This window comes from Electrophorus electricus, chromosome 11 (assembly GCF_041902795.1).
Source record: "Electrophorus electricus isolate QZ-2024a chromosome 11, ASM4190279v1, whole genome shotgun sequence".
Lineage (NCBI taxonomy): Eukaryota > Metazoa > Chordata > Actinopteri > Gymnotiformes > Gymnotidae > Electrophorus > Electrophorus electricus.
This window is the reverse complement of record NC_137507.1, coordinates 11,545,147-11,568,821: the sequence shown is the minus strand read 5'-3', so window position 1 is coordinate 11,568,821 and position 23,675 is coordinate 11,545,147. Positions and strand designations below refer to the sequence as shown.

At 40.7% G+C, this 23,675-nt stretch overlaps 2 protein-coding genes across 3 annotated transcripts; one reads left to right on the top strand and one right to left on the bottom strand.

The window, feature by feature from the left end:
* Nucleotides 1-2,969: 2,969 nt before the first annotated feature.
* On the bottom strand, nt 2,970-8,356 carry LOC145659838 (CD5 antigen-like). Its single transcript, XM_081723151.1, has 5 exons — nt 8,229-8,356; nt 7,605-7,916; nt 4,239-4,538; nt 3,815-4,123; nt 2,970-3,502 (listed from the first exon to the last, which is right to left on the bottom strand). Exons 1-5 carry the CDS (start codon nt 8,284-8,286, stop codon nt 2,970-2,972), a joined length of 1,512 nt encoding a protein of 503 aa, XP_081579277.1. The 5' UTR covers nt 8,287-8,356.
* A 1,828-nt stretch (nt 8,357-10,184) lies between these two features.
* Nucleotides 10,185-22,856, top strand: LOC145659876 (uncharacterized). Of its 2 annotated transcripts, XR_014126025.1 has the most exons (5): nt 10,185-10,811; nt 11,272-12,217; nt 12,324-13,044; nt 13,127-13,786; nt 22,735-22,856. XR_014126025.1 is itself a non-coding variant. In XM_081723300.1 (4 exons), exons 3-4 carry the CDS (start codon nt 12,831-12,833, stop codon nt 13,309-13,311), a joined length of 399 nt encoding a protein of 132 aa, XP_081579426.1. In that variant the 5' UTR covers nt 10,185-10,811; nt 11,272-12,217; nt 12,324-12,830; the 3' UTR covers nt 13,312-18,548. The 2 variants fall into 2 exon arrangements, 1 of the variants encoding a protein (XP_081579426.1); XM_081723300.1 differs by lacking the exon at nt 22,735-22,856 and having other exon boundaries at nt 13,127-18,548.
* Nucleotides 22,857-23,675: the final 819 nt, after the last annotated feature.

The window sequence follows — 23,675 nt, the reverse complement described above, 5'->3', positions numbered from 1 at the left end:
TGTTCTACCGGTCTGTTGTCGTGAGTGCTATCTTCTTTGCAGCTGTGAGTTGGGGAGGTAGCATCAGAGGAGGAGACACAAACAAGCTCAACAAACTGATCAAGAAGGCTGGCTCAGTCCTGGGCTGCTCTCTGGACAGTTTTTAGGTGGTGGTTAAAAGGAGGACAGTTAACAAACTCACAGCTATCCTGGGCAATACTTCACACCCCCTCCATAATCTACTGGCCAGACACTGGATCACTTTTAGTCACAGACTCATTCTGCTCCACTGTAGTAAGTAGCGGTACAGGAGATCATTCGTTCCAACTGCGATCACACTGTACAATCCTTCTTCTTTTTGTCTGGACACTACTGAGTGGTATTAAGCACTAGATAATCGTACTTACTATTAATATCCACTGTATTGTCATTCTCTTCTGCATTCACTGCACAATCATATATACACACCTAACTGAATGTTTGTATTGCACTGTCACTTTACCTGGTAGACTGTAAACAGTGAATGACCAGAATGATTGGTTACCGCACCACTTTTACACATTGCACAACACAAACATACTATATCTTTGTATCTTAGTTCTTATTACATTTCTTATTTTTATATATTGTTTTTTTTTTTTAATTTGACTGCTTTTTTGCACTGTTGCCTTTTTTGTACCTTGAGCTACTGCAATATGTCAATTTTCCCCTAGGATTAATAAAGTGATCTATCTATCTATCTATCTATCTATCTATCTATCTATCTATCTATCTATCTATCTATCTATCTATCTATCTATCTATCTAGTTCATTCATGGTTCTTCATTAATGGCAGCAAATAAGAAATATATTATTAGAAAATAGATTTTGTGGGTGGTCTATTAAGTGACAAAGGATAATTTAATTTCCTTTACAAAAACTGAAGAAAGAAAGCATAGCTATTCTTTCTGAAAAAGGAACTCCACAATAATTGTTAAAAACTGATCTATCATAGCATGTCACATTCATAGGTTCATGTCCATAGAAGCTTCTAATGATAATGATGCCATGCTTTCCTTTTATTAAACAAATATAAAATTGAGATGCACAAAATTTGTAATGTCATAAATGGCATAACAAAGTCTGAAAGCTAGCAAATATGCAGAAATGCCAGTCGAGGTAAATATATCCAGTCTAAAGATTAATATAATTTACCTGAGCAGATAACTCCTGCATGATGACAGTCACTAACCCTTCCACTTGAACCACAGTTCTTCAGTGTAGACTCTGATCCACTACAGGCCACTTTATTCATCCAGATTGGTCCTGATCGTGGTCCAAAGTGAGCTTTACCCACTGCATCTACAGCCTCCCCACAGCACTCTACACACCACTGCAGCATCTCTCATATCCCAGTCATCATCACACACTGTTCCCCACTGTCCTCTATGAAGAACCTCCACTCTCCCAGCACAGCGACTGCTACCATCCACCAGCCTCACCATGTCTATATGTCATGGAGAGAGAGAGAGAGAGAGAGAGAGAGAGAGAGAGAGAGAGAGAGAGAGAGTGATTAAGTTGGGGGGGGGGGGGGGGACACATACACGTAATTGTCATGATTGTCATTATTGTTAGACACAGGCCACCAGATGGAGGCCTCAGACACTTGCCACATCCACCACCAGTGCTCACCTGCTCCGCAATACTGGCTGGTTCTCATGGTTCGTAACACAGCAGACCAATGAACTGTTTGGGACTCCTTAACTGTATTATTTAAACTCGCTTGTTTTATTCTGAAGTCTTGCCACTTTTCTCTGTCTGCATTTCTGAACTATTTATCTGATGCATTTGGCTCTTTTTGTTTCTGACCCTCCTTTTTTAATGGTTTGTGATCTTCGCCATTTGTGTTTTGGCACTGATGCCTGATATAGAATAATTCCCTGGTTTTCTGCCTCTATACTTGTTAAGACTACACTTATTGTTGCTCTGTCCTCTTTAACTATTTCCACAGCAAGAAATCTGTAAATTAATCCTAATACTTCTCGAGCTTCAGCATCACCATTACAAAGAGAAAATGCTAAAATTATATATAATTCATATATAGTTAAAATTCTATAACAGAATGGGTTTAAATTGTAAATAACTTACATGATTAGTGTCAGAAAATACAAGATTAACTGTGAATGATGCATTTCTTACCAGCACACAACAGTCCCACATCATTGTCATGGGAGCAGTCATGTTTGAGAGTAGATGATTTTGGACAGAGGTTAATCTGGGATTCGTTGCCTCTACACTGAAGCTCCTCTGTCCACACCTGGCCCTCCCCTCTGCCAAAAGCAGCTGCTCCCAGCACCTCCACAGGAGGCCCACAGCCCAGCTCTCTACACACAACCTCTGCATCTTGCTGGTCAAAGTCTTCAACACATACTGTGGCCCAGGTCTTCCCATGAAGCACCTCTACTCTCCCAGAGCAGTGAGGACCACCAACCAATCTGACCCCTAAAGTATTAGCATAAAAGAACAAAGAAAATTCAGTGCTTCCTAATGATTATTATTCACATGTTGAAATATGAATGTATTTGTTGGGCCATTAAAGTCTCAACCCTTAAAAGTCATGGAAAATCTTGAGTTGGAGGTGGTAAAAATACAATAATATGCATTATATTTTTAGATTCATAAATGACAAAGGCAAGGAAATTAATAAATGTTCAGTAGTAAACTATTATTTGAGTTTTATATTGAGATTTAGAGCATCTTACCTGAACAGATGACTCCAGCATTTTTGGTTTGATTACAGTCATGTTTACCCCAACCTGCTGATGTACAGTTCTTCAGTGTAGACTCTGATCCACTACAGTCCACATCATCCATCCAGATTGGTCCTGATCCTGGTCCAAAGTGAGAATTACCCAGTACATCTACAGCCTCCCCACAGCCCAGCTCTCTACACACCACTGCAGCATCTCTCATATCCCAGTCATCATCACACACTGTTCCCCACTGTCCTCTATGAAGAACCTCCACTCTCCCAGCACAGTGACCACCACCGTCCATCAGCCTTACACTGTCTGTGCAAAATGAAAATTAGGAAGAAAGAAAGAGGTAGAGAGGTATGGAGACAAATCGGTAGAAAAAGACAGTTGTGGAAGAGATACAAAAAGGATGTTAAAATCTTACATAACTTATGATTATAGTTTGATAAATACATGTTTATATATGAATTACCCCAAATCTTACCCCCACACACTAGTGCCACACCATGCTCATGAAAGCAGTTGTGTTTAAGTGTAGATGATGAGGGACAGAGGTGAATCTGAGATTCGTTGCCTGTACAATGAAGCTCTTCTGACCACACCTGGCCCTCCCCTCTGCCAAAAGCAGCTGCTTCCAGCACCTTCACAGGAGCCCCACATCCCAGCTCTCTACACACAACCTCTGCATCCTGCTGGTCAAAGTCAGCATCACACACTGTGTCCCAGGTCTTCCCATGAAGTACCTCCACTCTCCCAGTGCAGCGAGGATCACCAACCAGCCTAACTCCTAAAATATTAGTATGGGGAATAGAGACACATGTAACTTATTGTGAAGACCAAGAAATGCTTAAATAGCTTAATATTAAGGTAATGCTCTAATTAATGCATGGCTCATATGGTTTTCTTTAATGTCATAAAATATCAGTAAAAACCTTTATGTACAAAATACTGCCAACATACAAGACATGACAAACACAAATAGTCAGAAAAGTTTAAGAAATTTAATATATATAAAAAGTAGAGCCATAGTGACTAATACTATATTAGGTTCTGAATTACAATCAGTATAGATGTCATATGCATATGTATTGTAGTTTACCTGAGCAGATGACTCCAGCATTTTTAGTTTGATTACAGTTATGTTTACCCCAACCTGCTGATCTACAGTTCTTCAGTGTAGACTCTGATCCACTACAGTCCACATCATCCATCCAGATTGGTCCTGATCCTGGTCCAAAGTGAGAATTACCCAGTACATCTACAGCCTCCCCACAGCCCAGCTCTCTACACACCACTGCAGCATCTCTCATATCCCAGTCATCATCGCACACTGATCCCCACTGTCCTCTGTGAAGAACCTCTACTCTCCCAGCACAGTGACTACTACCATCCACCAGTCTCACACTGTCTGTGGAAGACAGAATGTATAGAGTGAAGACAATCTCTTCTAAATGTGAAAGTGTTTTACATAAACAAATGAAGATGTGGAAATATGTCATTACTTAAATAAATCTATTTCTTACCAGCACACAACAGACCCACATCGTTGTCATGAGAGCAACCTTGTTTGAATGAAGATGTCGGACAAGAGTAAATATCAGATTCGTTGCCTCTACACTGAAGCTCCTCTGTCCACACCTGGCCCTCCCCTCTGCCAAAAGCAGCTGCTCCCACCATCTCCACAGGAGCCCCACAGCCCAGATCTCTACACACAACCTCTGCATCCTGCTGGTCAAAGTCAGCATCACACACTGTGGTCCAGGTCTTCCCATGAAGCACCTCTACCCTCCCAGAGCAGCGAGGACCACCGACCAGCCTCACTCCTAAAATATTAGTATAAGGAATAGAGACAAATGTAACTTAATGTAATGACTAAGAAATGCTAAAACAGATTTCACAAAACCATGTTAACTTTTGATTCATTTTAACTATGTTTTTATTCCTTTTCTTCATGACTTTCTTTTTCATTTATTCTCTTTTTTTTGGTTGTTTTGTTTTGTTTTGGCTGGTTCCAACCCTTTGAGAGGGGTCTCACTACAGAGCATGCATGATAGTAATCCTATTCCACAGACAACAGACTGGTATACCAATGGGTTTATAAACCTCCACAAACCGAATGCATTTGTGATTTGTGCCATAATATTGTAACAGCTTAAAACAGATGAGAAATTGAAGCAAAAATCATTAAATGCTGAGAACTGACAAACTTTATACTACGTCAATGGCAATGTGCAAAGTTTGCAATGACAGTTTGTGACCTCAGTTCCCTAAGCGAGCCCTGTCTGACTCCACTCCCTCCTGTTGCAAGTATTGTTCAAGATTTGTTTAATAATGACAACAACTTGTCACCAACACAAGTCAGTAAACAAAAATGAAGAGGAGTTATCCTTCTGGCAGTGAAAAGAGAAAGAAGAAAAAAGAGGATAAGGAGAAAAAACATTATTAGTGAGTGGGGCAGATAATACCAAATAAATCTGCATACATAGATCGGGGATAAAAGCCGGCGTTAAACAGCAAACGTTGTGACAAGCTGTGACATGTCTTTCTCGCCTCGCCGCACAACTTCTGGTGTGAAATGTTTAATGTTTCAACATGATTCAAAAGCAAGACAAGAATAATCGAACACACTGCTTTCTCTACTATGTTGGTTTACCGTAGTGAAGAAAGAAATCCATAAATTGATAAATACATTGCTTTTATGTTGCCCATTTATTCACTTATTTATGTAGGGTTTTATTTATTGATTGATTTAGATTTTTTTTAATTTAATCCTCCATAAGAACTGTTGAAAATAACATTTCATGAAACCTAGCTAAATAGTTTATAGCTAAACAGAGCATGCTTGCCTGTAAAAAGGGAACACATCTGCCAACATTGCCTGTTGTGATTTCTAAAAGGATGGATACGTTCTCCTGCTAAAAATACACATAGGCCACAGTAATAAACAGCGTGTTAACTCAGTTACAAGACTAGGTTTCTCCTTTGACAAAATAAAACTGAGCATGCGCTGATCTCTCCTCAGCCGTCTTCTACGAGTGCAGCGGGGCATGTGAGATTTTCTTTCTCCGACATAGTATATATATTTGAACAGTACCGTAGTCAATGGCATTAGACCGACTTCGATTCAAGACCGAGACGACACCACGACCAGTTCGATATTTTTGCATAATATAAAAATAAAACGTTTTAAAACGTAGTTCCATTTACATTAGTTATCCTTCAAATGTACTAAATATCAAATTTATGTATATTATATATTGTATGTTGTGTAACATTAAATAATATATAAATAGTAAAATATAGTCAAATATTATATTTTCTGTCCAACTGTATTGAAATTTATGGAGGCACATGATGCAATTAAAACATTTCTGTCTCTATTGTACTTTTATAAATGTTATTCACGTATACTCAGTTTAGGTCAGCTAAGTTTAAACCAAACAAAGAGGTTCATATACTCAAGTGTATTATTAAATGAAAACAGGAGTAATATGAATAATTGAACATTAAAAAAAAAACAGAAAAAAAAATCAAGCTGTTATGGAAAGGATCAATTACATGCATTCTGTTACGTACAATTCCGCGTCTTGATAAAGTGGAAGATTGAGCAATATCATCATAGATATAATAATAATGATAATACATAAAACTTACAAATATGTAAAATATATAATAAAATTATGCAGTTATATTACACCACCAACACCACTACTACTACTACTACTACTACTACTACTACTACTACTACTGTTGCTACTACTACTACTACTACTACTATTAATAATAATAATAATAATAATAATAATAATAATAATAATAATAATAATAGTAGTAGTAATAATAATAATAATAATAATAATTTTACAAAGCTGACATCTATGTTTGTTGAGGACACATAACCACGAACCAGCAAGCAAATACGAACACTATCACTTAAGTTTCATGAAATGAAACTTTTTAACTTTTAACCTGTATCCTTTGAGAAGGTATATTGTCTCAGTCTCTTAAAACTATAAATTTGGAAGCAATTGTCTGTGGAAATGCTACATCTTTCAAAATACTATACCACAGTTACAGTTATGAACATCATTTACTTGCTCTGGTCATATTTGCTGATGATCATGTGAAAATGTGAAGCTTACAAATTTCAGTCCTCCTACCCTAAAACCAAGACAATTAATTTATGGTTTCATATACTACAACACTACATATGGAAACAAACCCCTTTACCAGTTATATCGAATCTTCAAGTCATTCCAAATTTTTGGACTGTTATGTACTTTGCACAAATAAACTACTTTATATTATTAATTATAAACTTTTGTGTTTTTTTTAATAGACTCTAAATTTATATACTCTAATCTAGCATAATTACTATATAGTGTATTATACACATACTATAGAAATGGACAAATACATCAGATTGCAAATATTATAACATCAACATAGTCTTTTAATAAGTTGTGTTGTTCCCTAGTGTGACCAAAATAGAATACTATAGCAATAACACAATATACGTATTATATAAATATAATGTTGTATGATACATTCTTGTTTATTTAATTGAATTATATTGTTCACTATCAGATAATAGTAAACACAAGATTAGATATTTCCCTGGTCTAATATGTTTCCCAAACAAAGTTTGACTCCATTTGCCTCAGTAATTTTGTATCTCCATTTCATCTAATATTGTTTCTTCTAAAGACTTTTTTCATCATTTAGCATTTGGTTTTTTTTTTATAAATAAATAAATAAGATAGTTGTCAAAAATATTTTAGGAAGTGTGATGTTTAAAATGTGAAATGTATGTTACAATTAAACAAAGTTTTACAGTGGACCACTGAAAAAAATAATTATATTTGAGAATGAGAATTAGCACAGTTTACCTGAGCAGATCATTCCAGCATCTTTATCATGATTACATTCAAGTTGTCTCAAAATTTTAGGAGGTCCACATGTTTCCCACGTAGGCTCTGATCCAGTACACTTCCTTTGATTAATCCAGATTGGTCCTGATCCTGGTCCAAAGTGAGCATTACCCAGTACATCTACAGCCTCCCCACAGCCAATATCTCTACATACCACTGCAGCATTTTTCATATCCCACTGAGCATCACACACTGTTCCCCACTGTCCCATTTCAAGAACCTCCACTCTCCCAGCACAGGAGTGACCACCATCCACCAGTCTCACGATGCCTGCATACCAAATAGAAGATACCAGATGGAGATAGAAAGAGAGAGACAGAGAGACAGATAATATTAACTGCACATGAGTTATGTATGGCTATGTATGCCTGCCTGTCTATTCTGTCCCTTCTTTTATGTGTAGCTACAGATGCAAAAATGTCAAGGAATAATTAACTTACAATAGTGTTAAGATATAAGCAAACACATTAATAATAATAATAATAATAATAATAATAATAACAATAATAATAATAATAATAATAATAATAATAATAATAATATGACTATGTGCTCAAATGTGTTTTTGACATGAGGACTTACCAGCAGTAGTGAGTGTAACTGTGGACATCAGAAGAATTAAAGTCCGATAGCTGTCCATCTCCCTCTGCTCTGCACACACTCTTTGTTAAACACAGCAGGCAATAAACTCAGCAGGCAAGACAATCTTTAACTCCACTATCTCAGAGAGATTGAAAAAACTAGCCCCCTAGACAGAGAGAGAGAGAGAGAGAGAGAGAGAGAGAGAGAGTTTCTAACAGCCACCAATCACAATCACTATTACCTTATTAGACAGAGAAGTATAATCATCAAACATCTTCAGTGACAAATCAAAAAGGTATTTTTTTTATTTCTCCATATATATCAAAAGAACGTCAGGGCTGACGAACAGAACTCCACCTCCCGTCTCTAGAGGCGTCTGACTGAGGAGAGTGTGGTGAGAAAGTCACCAGCATACAGGAGACTGATTTCAAAGAGAGGAAGCACTCAGTGTAGATACAGCTTTAATGCCACCTGCACAGAGCTGATCTAAGCACTGATAAATAACCGGTGCCAAACGCGACTCCTCTATACATGCGTAGAAATGAGTTAAAACATATATATATATATATATATATATATATATATATATATATATATATATATATATATATATATATATATATATATATATATATTTATTTATTTACCTGAATCAGGGAGCAAAGGAAACATACATGTGAAACATCCGTCATATTCACATATTAAGGTATTATCCCCAACCAAAAGAGTCAGTTTTTTTTTTTTCTGGTACAGAAAGTTAGACATTGGTGTAATCATGCTGTAGAGAGACTGGGATTTAAAAATAGTTCAACTTTTAGGAAAAAAAAAAAGCGTCATGGCAAACGCCACTCAGAATTTTGCAGGCAGCCATCAAATTATTTAAAGCGGAATTTACTTTATAGACTTTTTTTCTCTGAACCTCTGAGTTAGCGATAAAGTGAATAATGTAAGCGTATCGTCTTTCACTTGTAGGATTGCCCCACAGTGTCAAATGAATATTGAAAGCACTCAGCCCACGCTACACGTGGAAAGCGGTCATTACTATTGCTGCACTATTGCGAATTTGTTATTCGCTTGATTCAGTGTAGCATTATGTTCTTTCGTCGAATTCTCAGTAAAATAAACGTAATTATCAGCCCTGTAAAATACAAAGTATAAGCTACTTCCCATCGTTCTCCCGCGAAACTGCGTTCAAGAGAAAAAGTTCGGAAACGCTGATAACTGACGCTTTCCAGAAGCGAATCATTAAGGAGCAGTCTAAAAAGTGCAAAAGCGGAATGTTTCGTAAGCTGTTTTTACATATACTATAAAATGGTTAAAACACAAAAACTGAGCGTAGTAAAGAGAGAAACACCGTTTATACCACTACAGTTCCATTTTTCTAAAAGACCTCATTGTTGAATTTTTAGTGTAGTCTGTACCATGCCTGTTACACACACAAGTATAAAATCATTTGGAAAAATAATGTTTTTTTCCAAGCCCACTTCAATTTTTCCACAAATACACAACAGTAGAATTCCGATTAATATGTATTCCTGTTTTAATCACCACTACTTCACAGTAGGAATGCTACCTTTGGTACGTATGTATCGACTCTTGTGTCGAGTTTCTGAAGCGCAGTGTTTCGAAACATTGCTCCGAAGGGTGTTTTAAAAAGCCAAACTTCTGTTGCGATTCACCTGATTTGACTGGTGGCATGTAGTACCGGCAGCTTCTACGCATTATTAACTATTATTAACTGTTGTGGAGAAAGAAAGTATATTGTTAAATGAAGACTTGAATTGGAAGAAAATAATTTCTTATTGCCTGCAAAGATTCCTAATCAGATACATGGACTACTGATGGAGCAGTAATAGGAATGTGGGACAGTGCAGGACAGTACAAGAAATAAAAAGTTCATGGTGAGATTCATAGTCTTAAACTGGCCAAGTCACATATTTTTTAAAAGAGAAAAAATTAAATCACCAAAGTTATATAGAGATCTTGATTCTTTATATATATTCTCTCTTGTTAAGCGGTAGGTCCGGGAGCGCGGCCACGGTATTCAGCGGCGGGTCCGGGAGGTCCGGGGGAGTGGCTGCGGCGTTCAGAAGAAGGTCCGGGAGGTCCGGATGCGTAGACACAGGAAACGACTGGGTGGCGTCCTGGGTGGCATCCTTCACGCCAATCCCAGCCTCTGTGTGTTATTCCAGCCTCGTGTTTTCTTGTTTGTTATCGCTAGTGTTAGTTAATTGTTATTATCGTTGTTTATGCCTTTGCTATAGCCTGCTTCCTCTTTTTTCATCATGTGTTTTGTTTCTTTTTGGGTTATCATGTATTCCCGGTCTCTCCGCATAGCCCAGGACTGTTCCAACGATTATGATTCTGGATGGATTTACAACAATCTTTTGTTCCAATGTCGTTCCAAGTGGTTGTAAAAGGCTAGCGTCCTCTCATTGGTCTGTTACAAATTATTTTCCAAAGTCAGCAGAACGCCATTGGCCTGTTTTAATGTGATTCTCGATTTTTCATCGGCTCTCTAGTTGCTATCCCGTTGCCGTCTCATAGCTGTCACAACACTGCTGTCACTTCTCACAGCGTGCGGTAAGTAACGCCGGGTTCTTCTATTGTTTGAAGTTTAGCTCTTCGAATCGTTTTCTCTGTCAATTCTACGCTCTTTTTCTTTACATGGCTTTTATTCTCTACGTCTACGTCAAGAATGTACTGTAAAAGTGAGACTTAATGGGCGAAATTAGCAGCCAGAACCGACCGACCGAACTAGCTCGCTCGTTTAGTTCGTTTATGTGCGAAATACAGGGTGTCTGACTATCTGGCTAGATGACATTAAAATGACTGATTAAACGGACCCAGGTAGCTTGCATGCGCGTCTTGAGTGGTGCTTTACGACTCGAGATCGACTATACTGCTGTATTCTAAGTATTTCATGTATTGCAGACGCGCAGCGGTGTACTGCTTTCCTTGGAAGTGTTCACTAAGCAAAACGCGACCGTTTTGGTGATATTCTGTATGTGACACTGATTTGTGTGTGTTCTTCATTCTACAGTTTGGATACTGACTAGCGATTCAAGTAAGTAGCCTGTCAAAGTTTTACGTGTGCACGTCGTCTTTTGTCTCCGCAGACGTGCGTGCGTGCGCACGACGCTTGTGTCTTTTCCTCTCTTGTTTCATTTTGGACAGAATGGATTACAAGCCCGCATTCAGGCGAGAGACCTTTAGCGAGTCCACCCTCCAGCCTTCGCCCGAGACCGCGGAGCTGTCCAACGCCTACAAGCGTCGGCCGGCCCCGTCTTGGGTTTGGAGCGCCGAGAGGATGACGGAGGAGGCCGTACCGCATGTGGGCATTCAAGCTGCTGTACACACAACCCGAGTGCCATCGGCTGGGCCATAAGCTGACGGCCTGTGGGCTGTACGAGACTGTCCGGAGGGTCTTGGACTTCAGCGGCTGGTACTTCATGGCCACTGTGAACCTGTAGTGCTGCCGCTGTAAGAAGAAGGTGGCAGGCTGGTTGCAGGACGTATTGGATCAGCTGAACCCCATCCACTGGGAGAAGTTCCCAACGGTCCTGACATACGTGTGTGTGTGTGTGTGTGTGTGAGAGAGAGAGAGAGAGATTTTGTGAAGGATTAATGTGTGACCTGTTGGTTCCTCTGTGTGATTTTGTGTTGCCGTTCTTTAGGCTGTCCTGCGACAAGGGGGTCGTTTGCCTGATGCCGGGTCGCACTTTGGGGAACAGTGTGACCTCGCTGCACAGGCATCTGTGCATCAGGCACAGACAGCAGTGGCTGGCCAAGTCCTCTGAGTACCTCTCCATGCTCAAGAAGTTTCTGTCCCTGGGCACCGACCCCAGCACCATCACCCACCAGCTGCCTCCAATGGTGCCAGTGCCCACTCCAAAATGGCTGCTGACAATATACGCGCAAGATGTGCTGTCACAGCTTGAGCAGTCGAAGGCCAGGGTCACCTCCATCACCTCCACCTTCCAAAGAAGGTAAGCTAGGGTGCAACACGCATGCATGCACGCCGCTGAAAACTAACCTCTACAATATGCTTGATTGTCACATGTGTGATGTGTTGTGTGCCGTTTGTCCCTTCAGGTAACTAAGAAACTTGCTGGTGTTGCTGCCAGCATGGGCTAAAAACGTCGGGAACGAGTTTGGTCAGGTCCTCATCAGCGTCCTCATGGTGGCAGAGGGTGAGGGCCTGCTGCCCATGTGTGTCAAGCTGATGGAGTGGAACCAGCAAGCCACAGAGGCCCCTCCTCAGCTCCTCTACGTGGACTGTGACTGCTGTTTCAGCGTGGGCAAGGGAAAGGCAGCTGCCATGTTCCACGAGTGGGTCCAGCTGGTAGTCAGGCTGAACATGTGGCACTTCATGCGACAGTTTGTGGTAGGTGTCACCACGGACAGTCACCAGCTGTACGGCCGCCTCTCCTTCTGCGTCTTCAAGTGGGACGTGGAGGATGTGGCCCATCTACAGGAGGCCTGACTGATGCCGGGTCTTGCAGCAGACCCACTGTCAAGGAGCTGGCTTGGCACTGTCTTCTCCGCCGCAAACGTGGGGCCCAGGAGACTGAGCTGCTCATCCAGGAGCTGACGGACACCATGGGCATCAGGCTTCTGGACCGCAAGAAGATGGAGGACATCTGGCAGACCCAGAGGCACCACCTCCACTGCATTCAGGATCCTCCTGGTGTACAGCTGTACAGGAGGGTGCGGCAGGTGACCAGGGGAGGGCTCGTCCTGCCCGTGTATCTCTGTGCATGCAGTTCCACTTCCCTGGAGTCGTTCCACCTGCACCTGAACCCATTCATACCTGGTAAGTCCCTCTCTCTCGCTCTCGCTCTCTGTATGCATGTCAGCACTGTTTACTAAAAGCCTCCTTTCCTCGACTGCTGCAGGTACAAGTGCGAGTGCCCTGCACTTTCAGTCATACCTGCTTGAATGGTTGGTGAGGTGGAATGAAGACCGCATAGCAGCAGCAGTGGAGGGAAGTGATCCTACTCAGGTCTGCTACAGCAGCCAGCTGCAGTACTATGCTGAGCACCAGCTGAGCAAGCATTTCCTTAGGCTCCAGATGGACTAAACTAGGCCTGGAGAGTATACATCCTCTCAATCTCTCTTGCTCTCTCTCTCTCTCTCTCTCTCTCTCTCATATTCACATACACACGCACACACACACATAGCCCTTTTTTCCCCTCTGGGATGTACTCAACACACTTGTATAGGTGAACTCATCAGGGTGGAGTACCTGTACTCTCAGACCGGTGTAGTGCTGCATTAGGACGTCGGCAGGGATACAGACGCTCCCGATGGGCTTAGCAATGAGGACCTTCCAGAACTGGAAGACGAGGGATTCGAGGATGTGGATTTGGGGTTCAATGAGTATCAAATCACTGCTGCCTCTCCATCGCACAGCAATGGGACCTCGTTCTCTGGCTGCCTCGTCGCGGACCCAGTCATACCGAACCAAGTCCTCTGCATCCGGGCCGACCAAGGAGACTGTCCCTGATGGCCCGGTTGCTACCCAGACTCAGGCTTTGTCTGGGGATGAGGAGGATGTAAGTACATTGTAGTTCTTTCTATTCACTTTGTGTTCACATGTACAGTACAACACAATTCCTAACCAATTCAATCTCCCAGTGTGGGAGAGGTCTATCACACAAACAAAAACCCTTCAGACTGATTTCTCAGGCTGTCATGTTCTCCATCTACAATGTGTAAAACAAGTTTCAATGATCTGAGCCTATTCTGCTGAAAATCCCAAGTTTCAGGACTAGTAAAGTATCAGGACTGGTAAACTAAGAAGCCAAATCCTCTGCTTGTATTACCGAATGATAAAATAGAATACATAAAGAAAAGGGAAGCATGTAGGAACAATTAATAAAAAATCCCACAGTATTAATGTCCATTGAATTTCTCTCATTGCTAAGCTTTTATTTAGCAGTGTGAAGAGAAAAGCCACTGCAGATAAGCAGATGCTTAAAGCAGGTTGTTACGTGGGGGAGGTGGAGAGCGAACACACTTGCGAAGTGACGATTCCGGTAACTAGGGAAGCCATAATGAAGCCATAATCATTGGAGAGAATAAATGTTTAATAACAGAAACGGACTAACAATACAGATTAGAAGGAAGAACAGGCTAATGAGGTGAGGCCGAAAACTAAGCAACAAAGGAAATAAACACTAAGGAAAGACTAACAGAGAACAATGATGAGGTATAAAACTGGTATAAGCGGGGAATACATGGAACCGGGCTACGTAAAATAGACAAACAACCGAGACAAAAAGACACCGGTAATCAGTCTGGGAGCATGACACAGGTGCTTCTATTCAAACACATGCAGAAGAGCTTCTCTTATAGAGCAAATTAATGACAACTACAGAGTGAGGTCTCTAAATGCTAATCAGAAAGAAGACGATCCACCAAATGAGTTGTCTTCAAATATCTGTCCAGTTCTAGACGGAGGGGGAGGGGTCTCTAGACAGGTGAAGGTTTTATGAAGGTGTCATGTGGCCATCTAAACTTTACCCTTCAGTAAAGTGTTACTGAAAGTTTTGATTGTCAACATCTTATATACATACATGTCTTATATTGGGCTACATCACAAATTGTCCAAGGTGATGTTTCCAAATTCGCAGATCCATGGTGCCGAATGCCAAATAGTATCAGCATTTCAGCAATAACTGAATAGGCCCATGTAAATGTTTAAAGTGAAATGCCGTTTTTCACCTCACTAGGCTTAGGCCCATGCTCTCCAAACAAGATGCTGAGACCCTCGTTCACAGCTTTGTCAAATATAGAACACTTTACCTCAATCTCACCGTCTCTGCTCCTTATTATCCTCTTTCAGCTCACAGCTTAAAACATGAGAGAAGTTGAGACAAGAGGTATAATATCTCTTCCTTGTCGTATTTGTTAATTTGACGATTGTGTCAATGTCTTTTTATTCTCTCCATCTTTGTTATTGTAAAGCGACCTCGAGTCTGTGAAAATCACTGTATAAATTAAACTTACTATTTTTTTTACTTGAAATTGCCAATTGTACCTAACATAATCATTATGAAGCCCCTGAAACACCAACAAAATGCAACATGTTCTTTCACAGACACACACACAAAAAAAAAAAAATTAAATCCCCAACAACATTCAGAACAGGAATTCTAATTTTTGCTAAAAGTGAGGTTATCCAAAGTCTCAGAACTGTCCATGCTGCAGAATAAAGCTTCTTTTGATATCTTACATAAATGCATAATATTTAGGACAGTTGCATCCACTTCTGAAAAAAACATTTTAAACAGGCATAACTGATACATGGTACAAAAATTGACCACCTGTTAATACAGTTATGGAATTTGCTGTCTAGTGACTTGAGGGCTATTTGACAATCAAGGCACTTTTAGGGGTCAAGACTAGTCTGTTTAGACATATCTATTTAGAGCTAACTGAGAATATCAGGGTGAAACAAGAATAATAAAATGATAATACAGTGGGGAAATCAAAAAATACAATTACAAATTAAAACATGGTAAAAGTTACAGTAAGAGATTGGCAATACAAAACATAACTATGATAAAATAAAGCAGTGAGGCAATAAGAAAATAAGATGTACAAATTAGGAAAAGCAATTGAAAAGAGAAAAGTTTTTAAAAGCTTTGTGAAGGTGGATAGTGATGGCGTTGGGGTTCCATATCTTTGGGCATGCAATGCTAAATGCTCTTTCACCATTAGAGCATAATTTGGCAGGAGTAACAGAGAGCAAATGAGCATCAGCAGTTGCTGTTTGCGATAATGGACCAGGAGTCAGTGTAGGTTTTTTAACTTGGGGGTTATGTGTTTCCATCATCTACTGCACATGAGAATTTTTACTGCTGAATTCTACACATATTGGAGCTTCTTGAAAAGACTAACAGAGAGCCCAACCAGAACTAAGTTGCAGTAATCCAGTCTGGATGTAATAAAATAATGAATTAGAGTTTCACACACAGAATCAGGGAGTAAGGTATGCAGTCTGGCAATATTTTTAAGATGAAAAAAGGCAACTATAATGATGTTATTAATGTTGGCCTCAAGAGATTGTAGAGTCCATGATAACACCAAGGTAGTGAATCTGAGTCACAGAGAACGTCATAAAACCTGGGTTACATAGGTTGGGTCGACAAAATTTCCTCAGTGTGGAAGGTAGATGCTATTAGAGTGGCTTCAGATTTAGTACTATTAAGTTTGAAGAAGTTCCTAGCCATCCAGTTTTTAATGTCAACCAGGTAATTGATCAATGAGTCAGGGGGCATTGTATCAGAGGGCTTGGTGCAGATGTAAACCTGAGCATCATCAGCATAACAGTGAACCTTTAATATCACCACGTGGAAGCAAGTAGATTATGAAAAGAAGGGGGTCAAGAACTGAACCCTGGGGACACCATGAGTGAGAGCAGAAGTATCTGACCTGAGGCTGCCAAGAGTGATGAATTGTTGCCTTTCAGTGAGATAAGGCCTAAACCAAGCAATTGCTGTGTCAGTGACACCAGTCCAGGTCTCTAGCCTATGTAATAAAATGTCATGACAGACTGTATCAACTGCCACAGCAAGATCTAGAAGGACAAGGATTTTCACTAGACCAGCATCACCTGCCAATAACAGATCCTTAACCTCAATTGACTTCACTTTATTTTCTATGTATTTTATTTTTAATATTACTTTATGTTTTAGCTTGTTTGTAAAAGTTCATTATAAATAAAGGTTATTATTAATATATTGTGTGACACACTCATACATGATAAGCATAACTAAGAAATGTACAAAACAACTTGCTCTCTGTTAGCAATCAAGTACTGTTTAACTCTGCACTGGCTATTCATCTTATCTAAGTACCCCATCAGCAGTGCAGTCAATTACCCAATTAGCTTGTTGTTCCTTCATTCACTCTCTATAGTTTAATACAGGCTCTGCTAGCAAGAGGGTCTTGTCAAGAATGGATTCGACTTTGTTTCCTAATTACCAAATGATGAATATAAACTCAGATTATTCAGTCTATCATTGGGAGAATCCTGAATGTTATGGTTTTATTTTCAAGTGTTGATTATAAACAGGACTTGTGTTGACTGTGATGTGCAGAGCAAGTTGAAGTACAAAAGTTTGCACTGAGCATGCACATACTCCTAAAGCAATGTTACTGCCAGTTCAGCTCCATGGACAGTGATCACCCCACCTCTGGCAATCATTAGAGTATTAGGCCAGTGTCACTGTGTAGTTCTTCTACAGGCTTATCTGCTTAGGAATACTTGGCTGCATTTGTTCATAGACACACTGTGTATATGTGTTGTGTTTTGGTAGTTCACATCAATTATGTTTAGCACAATTTGCAATGAAGGTAAAGGTGCTGACATTGAAATTTAACTTTTATACAGTTTACACTGTTAATACAATTTGCAATTATCACAGAAGGGCAAAAGTTCAGAACCATGGACAGTTCCGTGACTTTTGATGACATCACATTCGGATAAACTGGGATGTAGCCTACTGCCAAGATTCAAAGTTATTTAATTTCATCTTTATCATAAAAATTATGTGTATAATTCTTAATGCACAAGAACTCATTAGAATGCTCAACTTTATATTTCAAATTAATCATAATAAAGTCTAATTTAAGAAATTGTATCTTGATTGAAAATTGATCTAATATTGCAGGGAAAGCTCTAAACTAGCTAAGAAATATTACCACAGTTCACCTCATGGTCTTTCTTTGTTTTTGGTTTCCTTTCCTTGTTTTCTTGTTGTCTTGTAATCCCTTCGTGTATTTAAACCCTGTTTTCTAGTTTATGTTCATCATTGCAAGTGTTTTTGCTTCTGTGTTCTTACTGCCTTGTTTGCCTGTTTCACTGTTAGCTGTACTACATCTGTACTATGCTTCATTCTGTCAGCCTGTTTAGTTTTCTGTGTTTAGCTTTTGTGTTTTGCTTCTTATGTTTGTTATGTGCTCTGCCTTTTTTTCTGTATCTGACGCTGCTGGCTTTTTGCCCTCATTCTATGTAACTACAACAATTATGGATTTGCCTTTAATTAATATCACTCTACTTAGTCCTACCTCCGTCTGCCCACCATTAGTCTTAGACTGAAAAGAAAAAGAACCCTCAAACAAATAGCAACAGCAGCAAAACACTTTTACATGGACATACATATGCACAGCTTTAAATGTAGCTGTTTACAGTACAGCTGTACTGTGCATTACTTACCTTTTCACTGATCTCATTCATTGACCTCAACAATGACATCCATACAGTGTGTCAATATTTTATTCATTACAAATAACACAATATGCATTTTTAAAATCAGATTCCCTCTAATTAGATTTGAATAAGATAAATTGTATTATTAAACACATGGATGGACTGTAGAGCTATGTATGTAGATATTTCCAAAGCTGTTATTTCAGATGGGGGACATGGTGCACCTGAATCAACCATAAGAAAATGGCATCTCCTGGATTAAGTAAAAGGGAGATGGTATTTGACCATCACCTAAAAGTGGTAGTTGCCCATGATGTAAGACTGCATGGTTGTTAGCCTAAAAACATGAGTCTCGAGTCTCTAAGGTCTCATTTGTCTATGATACAATGATCTAATTTGTTCCATGATTATACAGGTCTGATATATGGATTCAAAATGCTGACTGGTTATTTAGCAATAAATGGGATCTGAAAACTGAATGGTGGCTACCCATCACAAAGTTACATAGATAAAATTGTCCTTTTAAAAAAGTTATGGCATTTAGCAGACGCTCTTATCCAGAGCAACTTACAAAAGTGCTTTGTCATTTACTCATAGAATATATCCAAGTACAGTACAGTAGGTTAAAATTAAACATAACAATGAACTAGAATACTGTAGAATACAGGGATGAATGCTGAGACCTAGAAGTGCAAAATACATAAGGTCTATCTTATAAAATGATAAGTGCTATAAACAATAATTGCTAGAGTTTGTTAAAAAACATAAACAGTGCCCTACAATAAGTACTAAATTAGTCAGTCAATAAGGGAGCAGTGTCAGTTGTCCTTTAAATATTTAGCAAATGGGTGGGTCTTCAGTCTGCGTTTGAAGACTGCAAGGACTCCACTGTCCAGACAGCAAGTGAGAGTTCATTCCACCATCTTGGAGCCAGGACAGATGCTTGTCGTCCATGAGAACTGAAACAAGGTATTTCAAGCTGAGCCATACATGAGGTTCAAAGTACTGAAGGTACAGATTGGACTTTGACCATTGACCTCATGTATGAAGGGGCTGGTCCATTTTTGGCTTTGTAGGCAAGCATCAAGGTTTTAAATCTGATGTGTGCAGCTACAGGGAGCCAATGAAGGGAGCACAGCAGTGGAGTAACATGTGTGAACTTTGGAAGATTGAAGACCAGTCGTGCTGCTGCATTCTGGACAAGTTGTAGAGGTTTGATGGTTCTTAGAGGAAGATCAACAAGTTGCGAGTTGCAGTAGTCTATCTTTGAGATCACAAGAGACTACACAAGCACCTGGGTAGCTTCCTGCGAAAGAAAGGGTTGAATCCTTTGTATGTCATAAAGGAGGAATCTGCAAGACCGGGTTAGATTAGAAACATGAGTTGAGAACGACAACTGGTTGTCCAAAGTTACGCCCAGGCTACGGGCAGCTTCGGATGGTGATACCAGGGAGTTCTCAAAGGAAACAATGAGGTCATGGTAAGGGTTGGAAGTATCTGGGATGAACAGTAGCTCGGTTTTACTGGGGTTGAGCTTCAAGTGGTGGGCTGTCATCCATGACGCAATGTCAGTCAAGCATGCTGAGATATGTCTGGAGACCTGCATGTCAGAGGGTGGAAAAGAAAGAAATAATTGAGTGTCATCAGCATAGCAGTGATAGGAGAAACCATGAGAAGATATTACATCACCAAGAGAACGAGTATACAAAGAGAAGAGAAGGGGGCCCAATACTGAGCCTTGTGGAACACCAGTGGAGAGTATACACGGTTTGGATGTGGATCCTCTCCATATCATCTGATAAGACCATCCCTCCAGATAGAACTGAAACCATCTCCAAGCAGAGCCAGTCACACCAAGCCTGGAAAGAACAGAGAGAATAATGTTGTGGTTCACTGTGTCAAAGGCTGCTGAAAGGTCTAGAAGAATCAAAACAGATGACTGTTTTATTGGCAGCTTTAGTGGCATGAAGTTTCTTAGTCACTGCTATGAGGGCTGTTTCTGTAGAATGTGCCGGTTTGTAGCCAGGCTGATTGGGATCATGCAGCTGGTTCTGGGTTAGAAAAAGAGACAATCGATTATAAATTGCTTGTTCAAGGGCTTTTGAGGGGAAAGAGAGAAGTGATACCAGTCTGTAGTTGGTAATGTTGAAGCTGTCAAGTGTGGCCTTCTTGAGGATTGGTACCACCCTGGCAGTTTTGAATGCAGTAGGCACATATCCAGAAGATAAGGAAGCAGAGCTCTTGCGATTGTCTGGAATAGAGCAGAAGGAATTGGATCCAGCGGACACATAGTCGGATTGCTGGAAGTCAGGAGTTGAAGAATTTCATCTGTGGAGAGAGGACAAAAAGAAGTCAGAGAGTTGGATGTTGGGGAATGCACATTGGTTGGAGGAGTGGGAACAGAGTAAAAGGACTGGCAGATTTTTGCAACCTTCTCCTCAAAGAAGGTAATAAAATCCTCTGGAGTAAGAGATGAGGAAGGGGTTGGGAGGGGAGGATTTAGGATAGAAGAAAAAATAGTGAAGAGCTTGCATGGATCAGATGATGATGATTCAAATTTCTCTCTGTAGTAGGATGACTTTGCAGAGGTTACTTCCAGTGAGAAAGGAGAGACTTGTATGAGCTGAGGTCTGAATCTCCACGAGATTTCCTCCACTGCCTCTCTGCAGTCCTTAGTTCTCTCCTGTGGCAGTGAAGTGTTTCTGTTAGACAGGGGGCAGGTGGGGAGGACTTAGGAGGTCTAGAGGCAAGAGGGCACAGAAGATTAATTGATGAGGATAGTGTAGAAATGAAAGTATTTGTAACTGTATCCAAAGAGAGAGAGGATAGAGAGTCAGTGTGAGGAAGGGTGGACAAAATAGTAGAAGTAAGGGTAGAGGGAGTTATGGAGTGCAGATTGCAAGGGAGGGAGGAGGAATATGTTGGAGAGGACTGGATGGAAAGAGAAGGAAGGGAGAGAGAGAAGGATAGAAAGTGATGGTCCGAGGGGTGGAGGGGGGTGACTGCAATGTCTGATGTTGTGGTGGTACGGGTGAAGGTCAGGTCCAGAACATTGCCTGCTTTGTGAGTTGGAAGAGAGTGGTTCAGGATGAGGTCAAATGCTGTCAACAGCGGAAGGATGCAGGAGGAATGCAGCTTGTCTGATGGAAGGTTGAAGTCACCAAGGAGAATGAGTGGATTTCCTTCAATGGGGAAATGACTCAAAGGATGTCGAGCTCATCAATGAAGTGATCTAGGGAACCTGGGGGGTGGTAGATGACAATGAAAAGAAGTTTGGTGGGGAAAGACACTGTAATGGCATGAAATTCAAAAGAGGAGATGTAAAGTGTAGAGAAGCAAAGTGGAGCGAAACACCACTCTCGAGACATTAGTAAACCTGTGCCACCACCCCTGCCAAGATGCCTCGGAGAATGCGTAAATGAGAAGGCAGAGGACAGGGCAGCCAGAGTCGCCAAGTTCTCAGGGGTGATCCATGTCTCTGTCAGAGCCAGGAAGTGTAGGAAGTGGAGGGATGCTAATGCTGAGATGAAGTTAGCCTTCTGGACAGCAGATTAGCAGTTCCAGAGCCCTCCTGCCACCACGATATGTGATGGTGTGAATCGTTGTGAGTCAGTGAGGTTGCTGAGATTACAACGTCTATGATTGTGTCGAGGAGATCTGTGGGATATGTGGACAGGAATTGTGAAGCACATTTCAGATGCTTGATTTGTGGATGTATGAGATAAAGGATCGAGATAATATGAGAAGATACTTAGCTCAGTTTGTGAAGTCCTGTAGGTGAGATGTAGATGAACTGATTGAGAACACCACCAAACCTTCTCCAGATGTTGAGTCGTCCTAATTTAACTCCTAATTCAATAAGTGCTGAGCCCGCCCCTCAATTCACACTTAAGGTCAGGGCGAAACTACACCTGTAGTGAATAATTACCGCTACCAGGCAACTAACAACTAGGTTTAGACAACAAGCCTTGAATTTCACAGAATCTAAGACAAAAGTAAGTGAACTCAGAGCCTACCTTAACCAACCAGATGGTAATCCAACAAGACAAACCAAACCAAAGCACACTGTACAGCACACAGGTTCATAAATCATCACACAATAAATGCAAATTTTAGAGATTATTTAAGAATTTTAAATGCAACACATACCAGAGCTGGTGATTGACAGCTGTTCCCTGGAGCTGCAGGAGAGGTTGAGGAGGTTTGCACTGCTGCAGTTACCCAGATGAGCTTCACTCCCAGAACAATTGAAACCCATCACACAGATCTGGCTGTGTTGTTCAGGACTGGATGGAGAGGAGCTGGAGAAGTTCAGCACAGAGCCACAGCCCAGCTGTCTGCACACCACAGAGGCATCAGATACACTCCAGGAGTCCAGGAGAACTTTCCTCCAGCCTGGGCTGAAGTAAACCTCCATCTGCCCCTCACACTCACTCCCTCCAGACAACTGCACTCGGCCCTCATGAAAGGCCTGAGAGGAAACTGAAACAGAAAGATGCATAAAAATATGGGTATATAGCTATATACTTATGTGTATATTTTTTTCTGAGAATGCAGTAGATATAATCTAATGTTTACTTTCACAGATTACCAGAGGAGGGCATGTTCCCATAAAATGTATTTTTCAGTAATGTGGTGTAAAAATGTTCACCACTGCAGATGACTCCAGCATCCTTTTTATGAGAGTGTGCTGCTTGACTCCATGATCAGATGGGACATTCTGAGAGGTGTGTCTCGTTCCCATGACAATCAAACACATCAGCCCAGGTGCGGCCGCTCCACTCCCCAAACCAGTCCGCCCCCAATACAGCCACAGCACTCCCACACTTCAGCTGTCCACAGAGGACACTGGCAGCTCTCATATCCCAGTTACTACCACAAACTGAGCCCCAGTCACTGAGGTACAGGAGCTCCACTCGACCAGAACAGGAGTCCCAGCCATTCAAGAGACGCACTGTTGTGTGACCTGTAAAACACAGAACTGATTACAGATCTCTAAAATGACAAGAACAAAGCTTATCTTAGTATCTCATAGTTACAATATATTTCTGGCAGAAAAACACTTAACCTGAACATATTAGTCCCACTTCACTGTAATGGGAGCAGTTTTGTTTGACTACAGATGATGTTGGACAGGAGTAAATATCTGATTCATTGCCTCTACACTGAAGCTCTTCTGTTCACACCTGGCCCTCCCCTCTGCCAAAAGCAGCACCTCCACAAGA

What these genes read in the sequence shown, in the direction of transcription:
- LOC145659838 (XM_081723151.1), bottom strand. Translation starts at nt 8,286, where the DNA reads ATGGACAGCTATCGGACTTTAATTCTTCTGATGTCCACAGTTACACTC. An exon ending in AGTTACACTCACTACTGCTG is followed by an intron (nt 7,917 to 8,228) that starts GTAAGTCCTCAT and finishes TTTGGTATGCAG; the next exon opens with GCATCGTGAGACTGGTGGAT. An exon ending in TGCTGGAATGATCTGCTCAG is followed by an intron (nt 4,539 to 7,604) that starts GTAAACTGTGCT and finishes CTAATATTTTAG; the next exon opens with GAGTGAGGCTGGTCGGTGGT.
- LOC145659876 (XM_081723300.1), top strand. Translation starts at nt 12,831, where the DNA reads ATGGGCATCAGGCTTCTGGACCGCAAGAAGATGGAGGACATCTGGCAG. An exon ending in CCTGAACCCATTCATACCTG is followed by an intron (nt 13,045 to 13,126) that starts GTAAGTCCCTCT and finishes CGACTGCTGCAG; the next exon opens with GTACAAGTGCGAGTGCCCTG.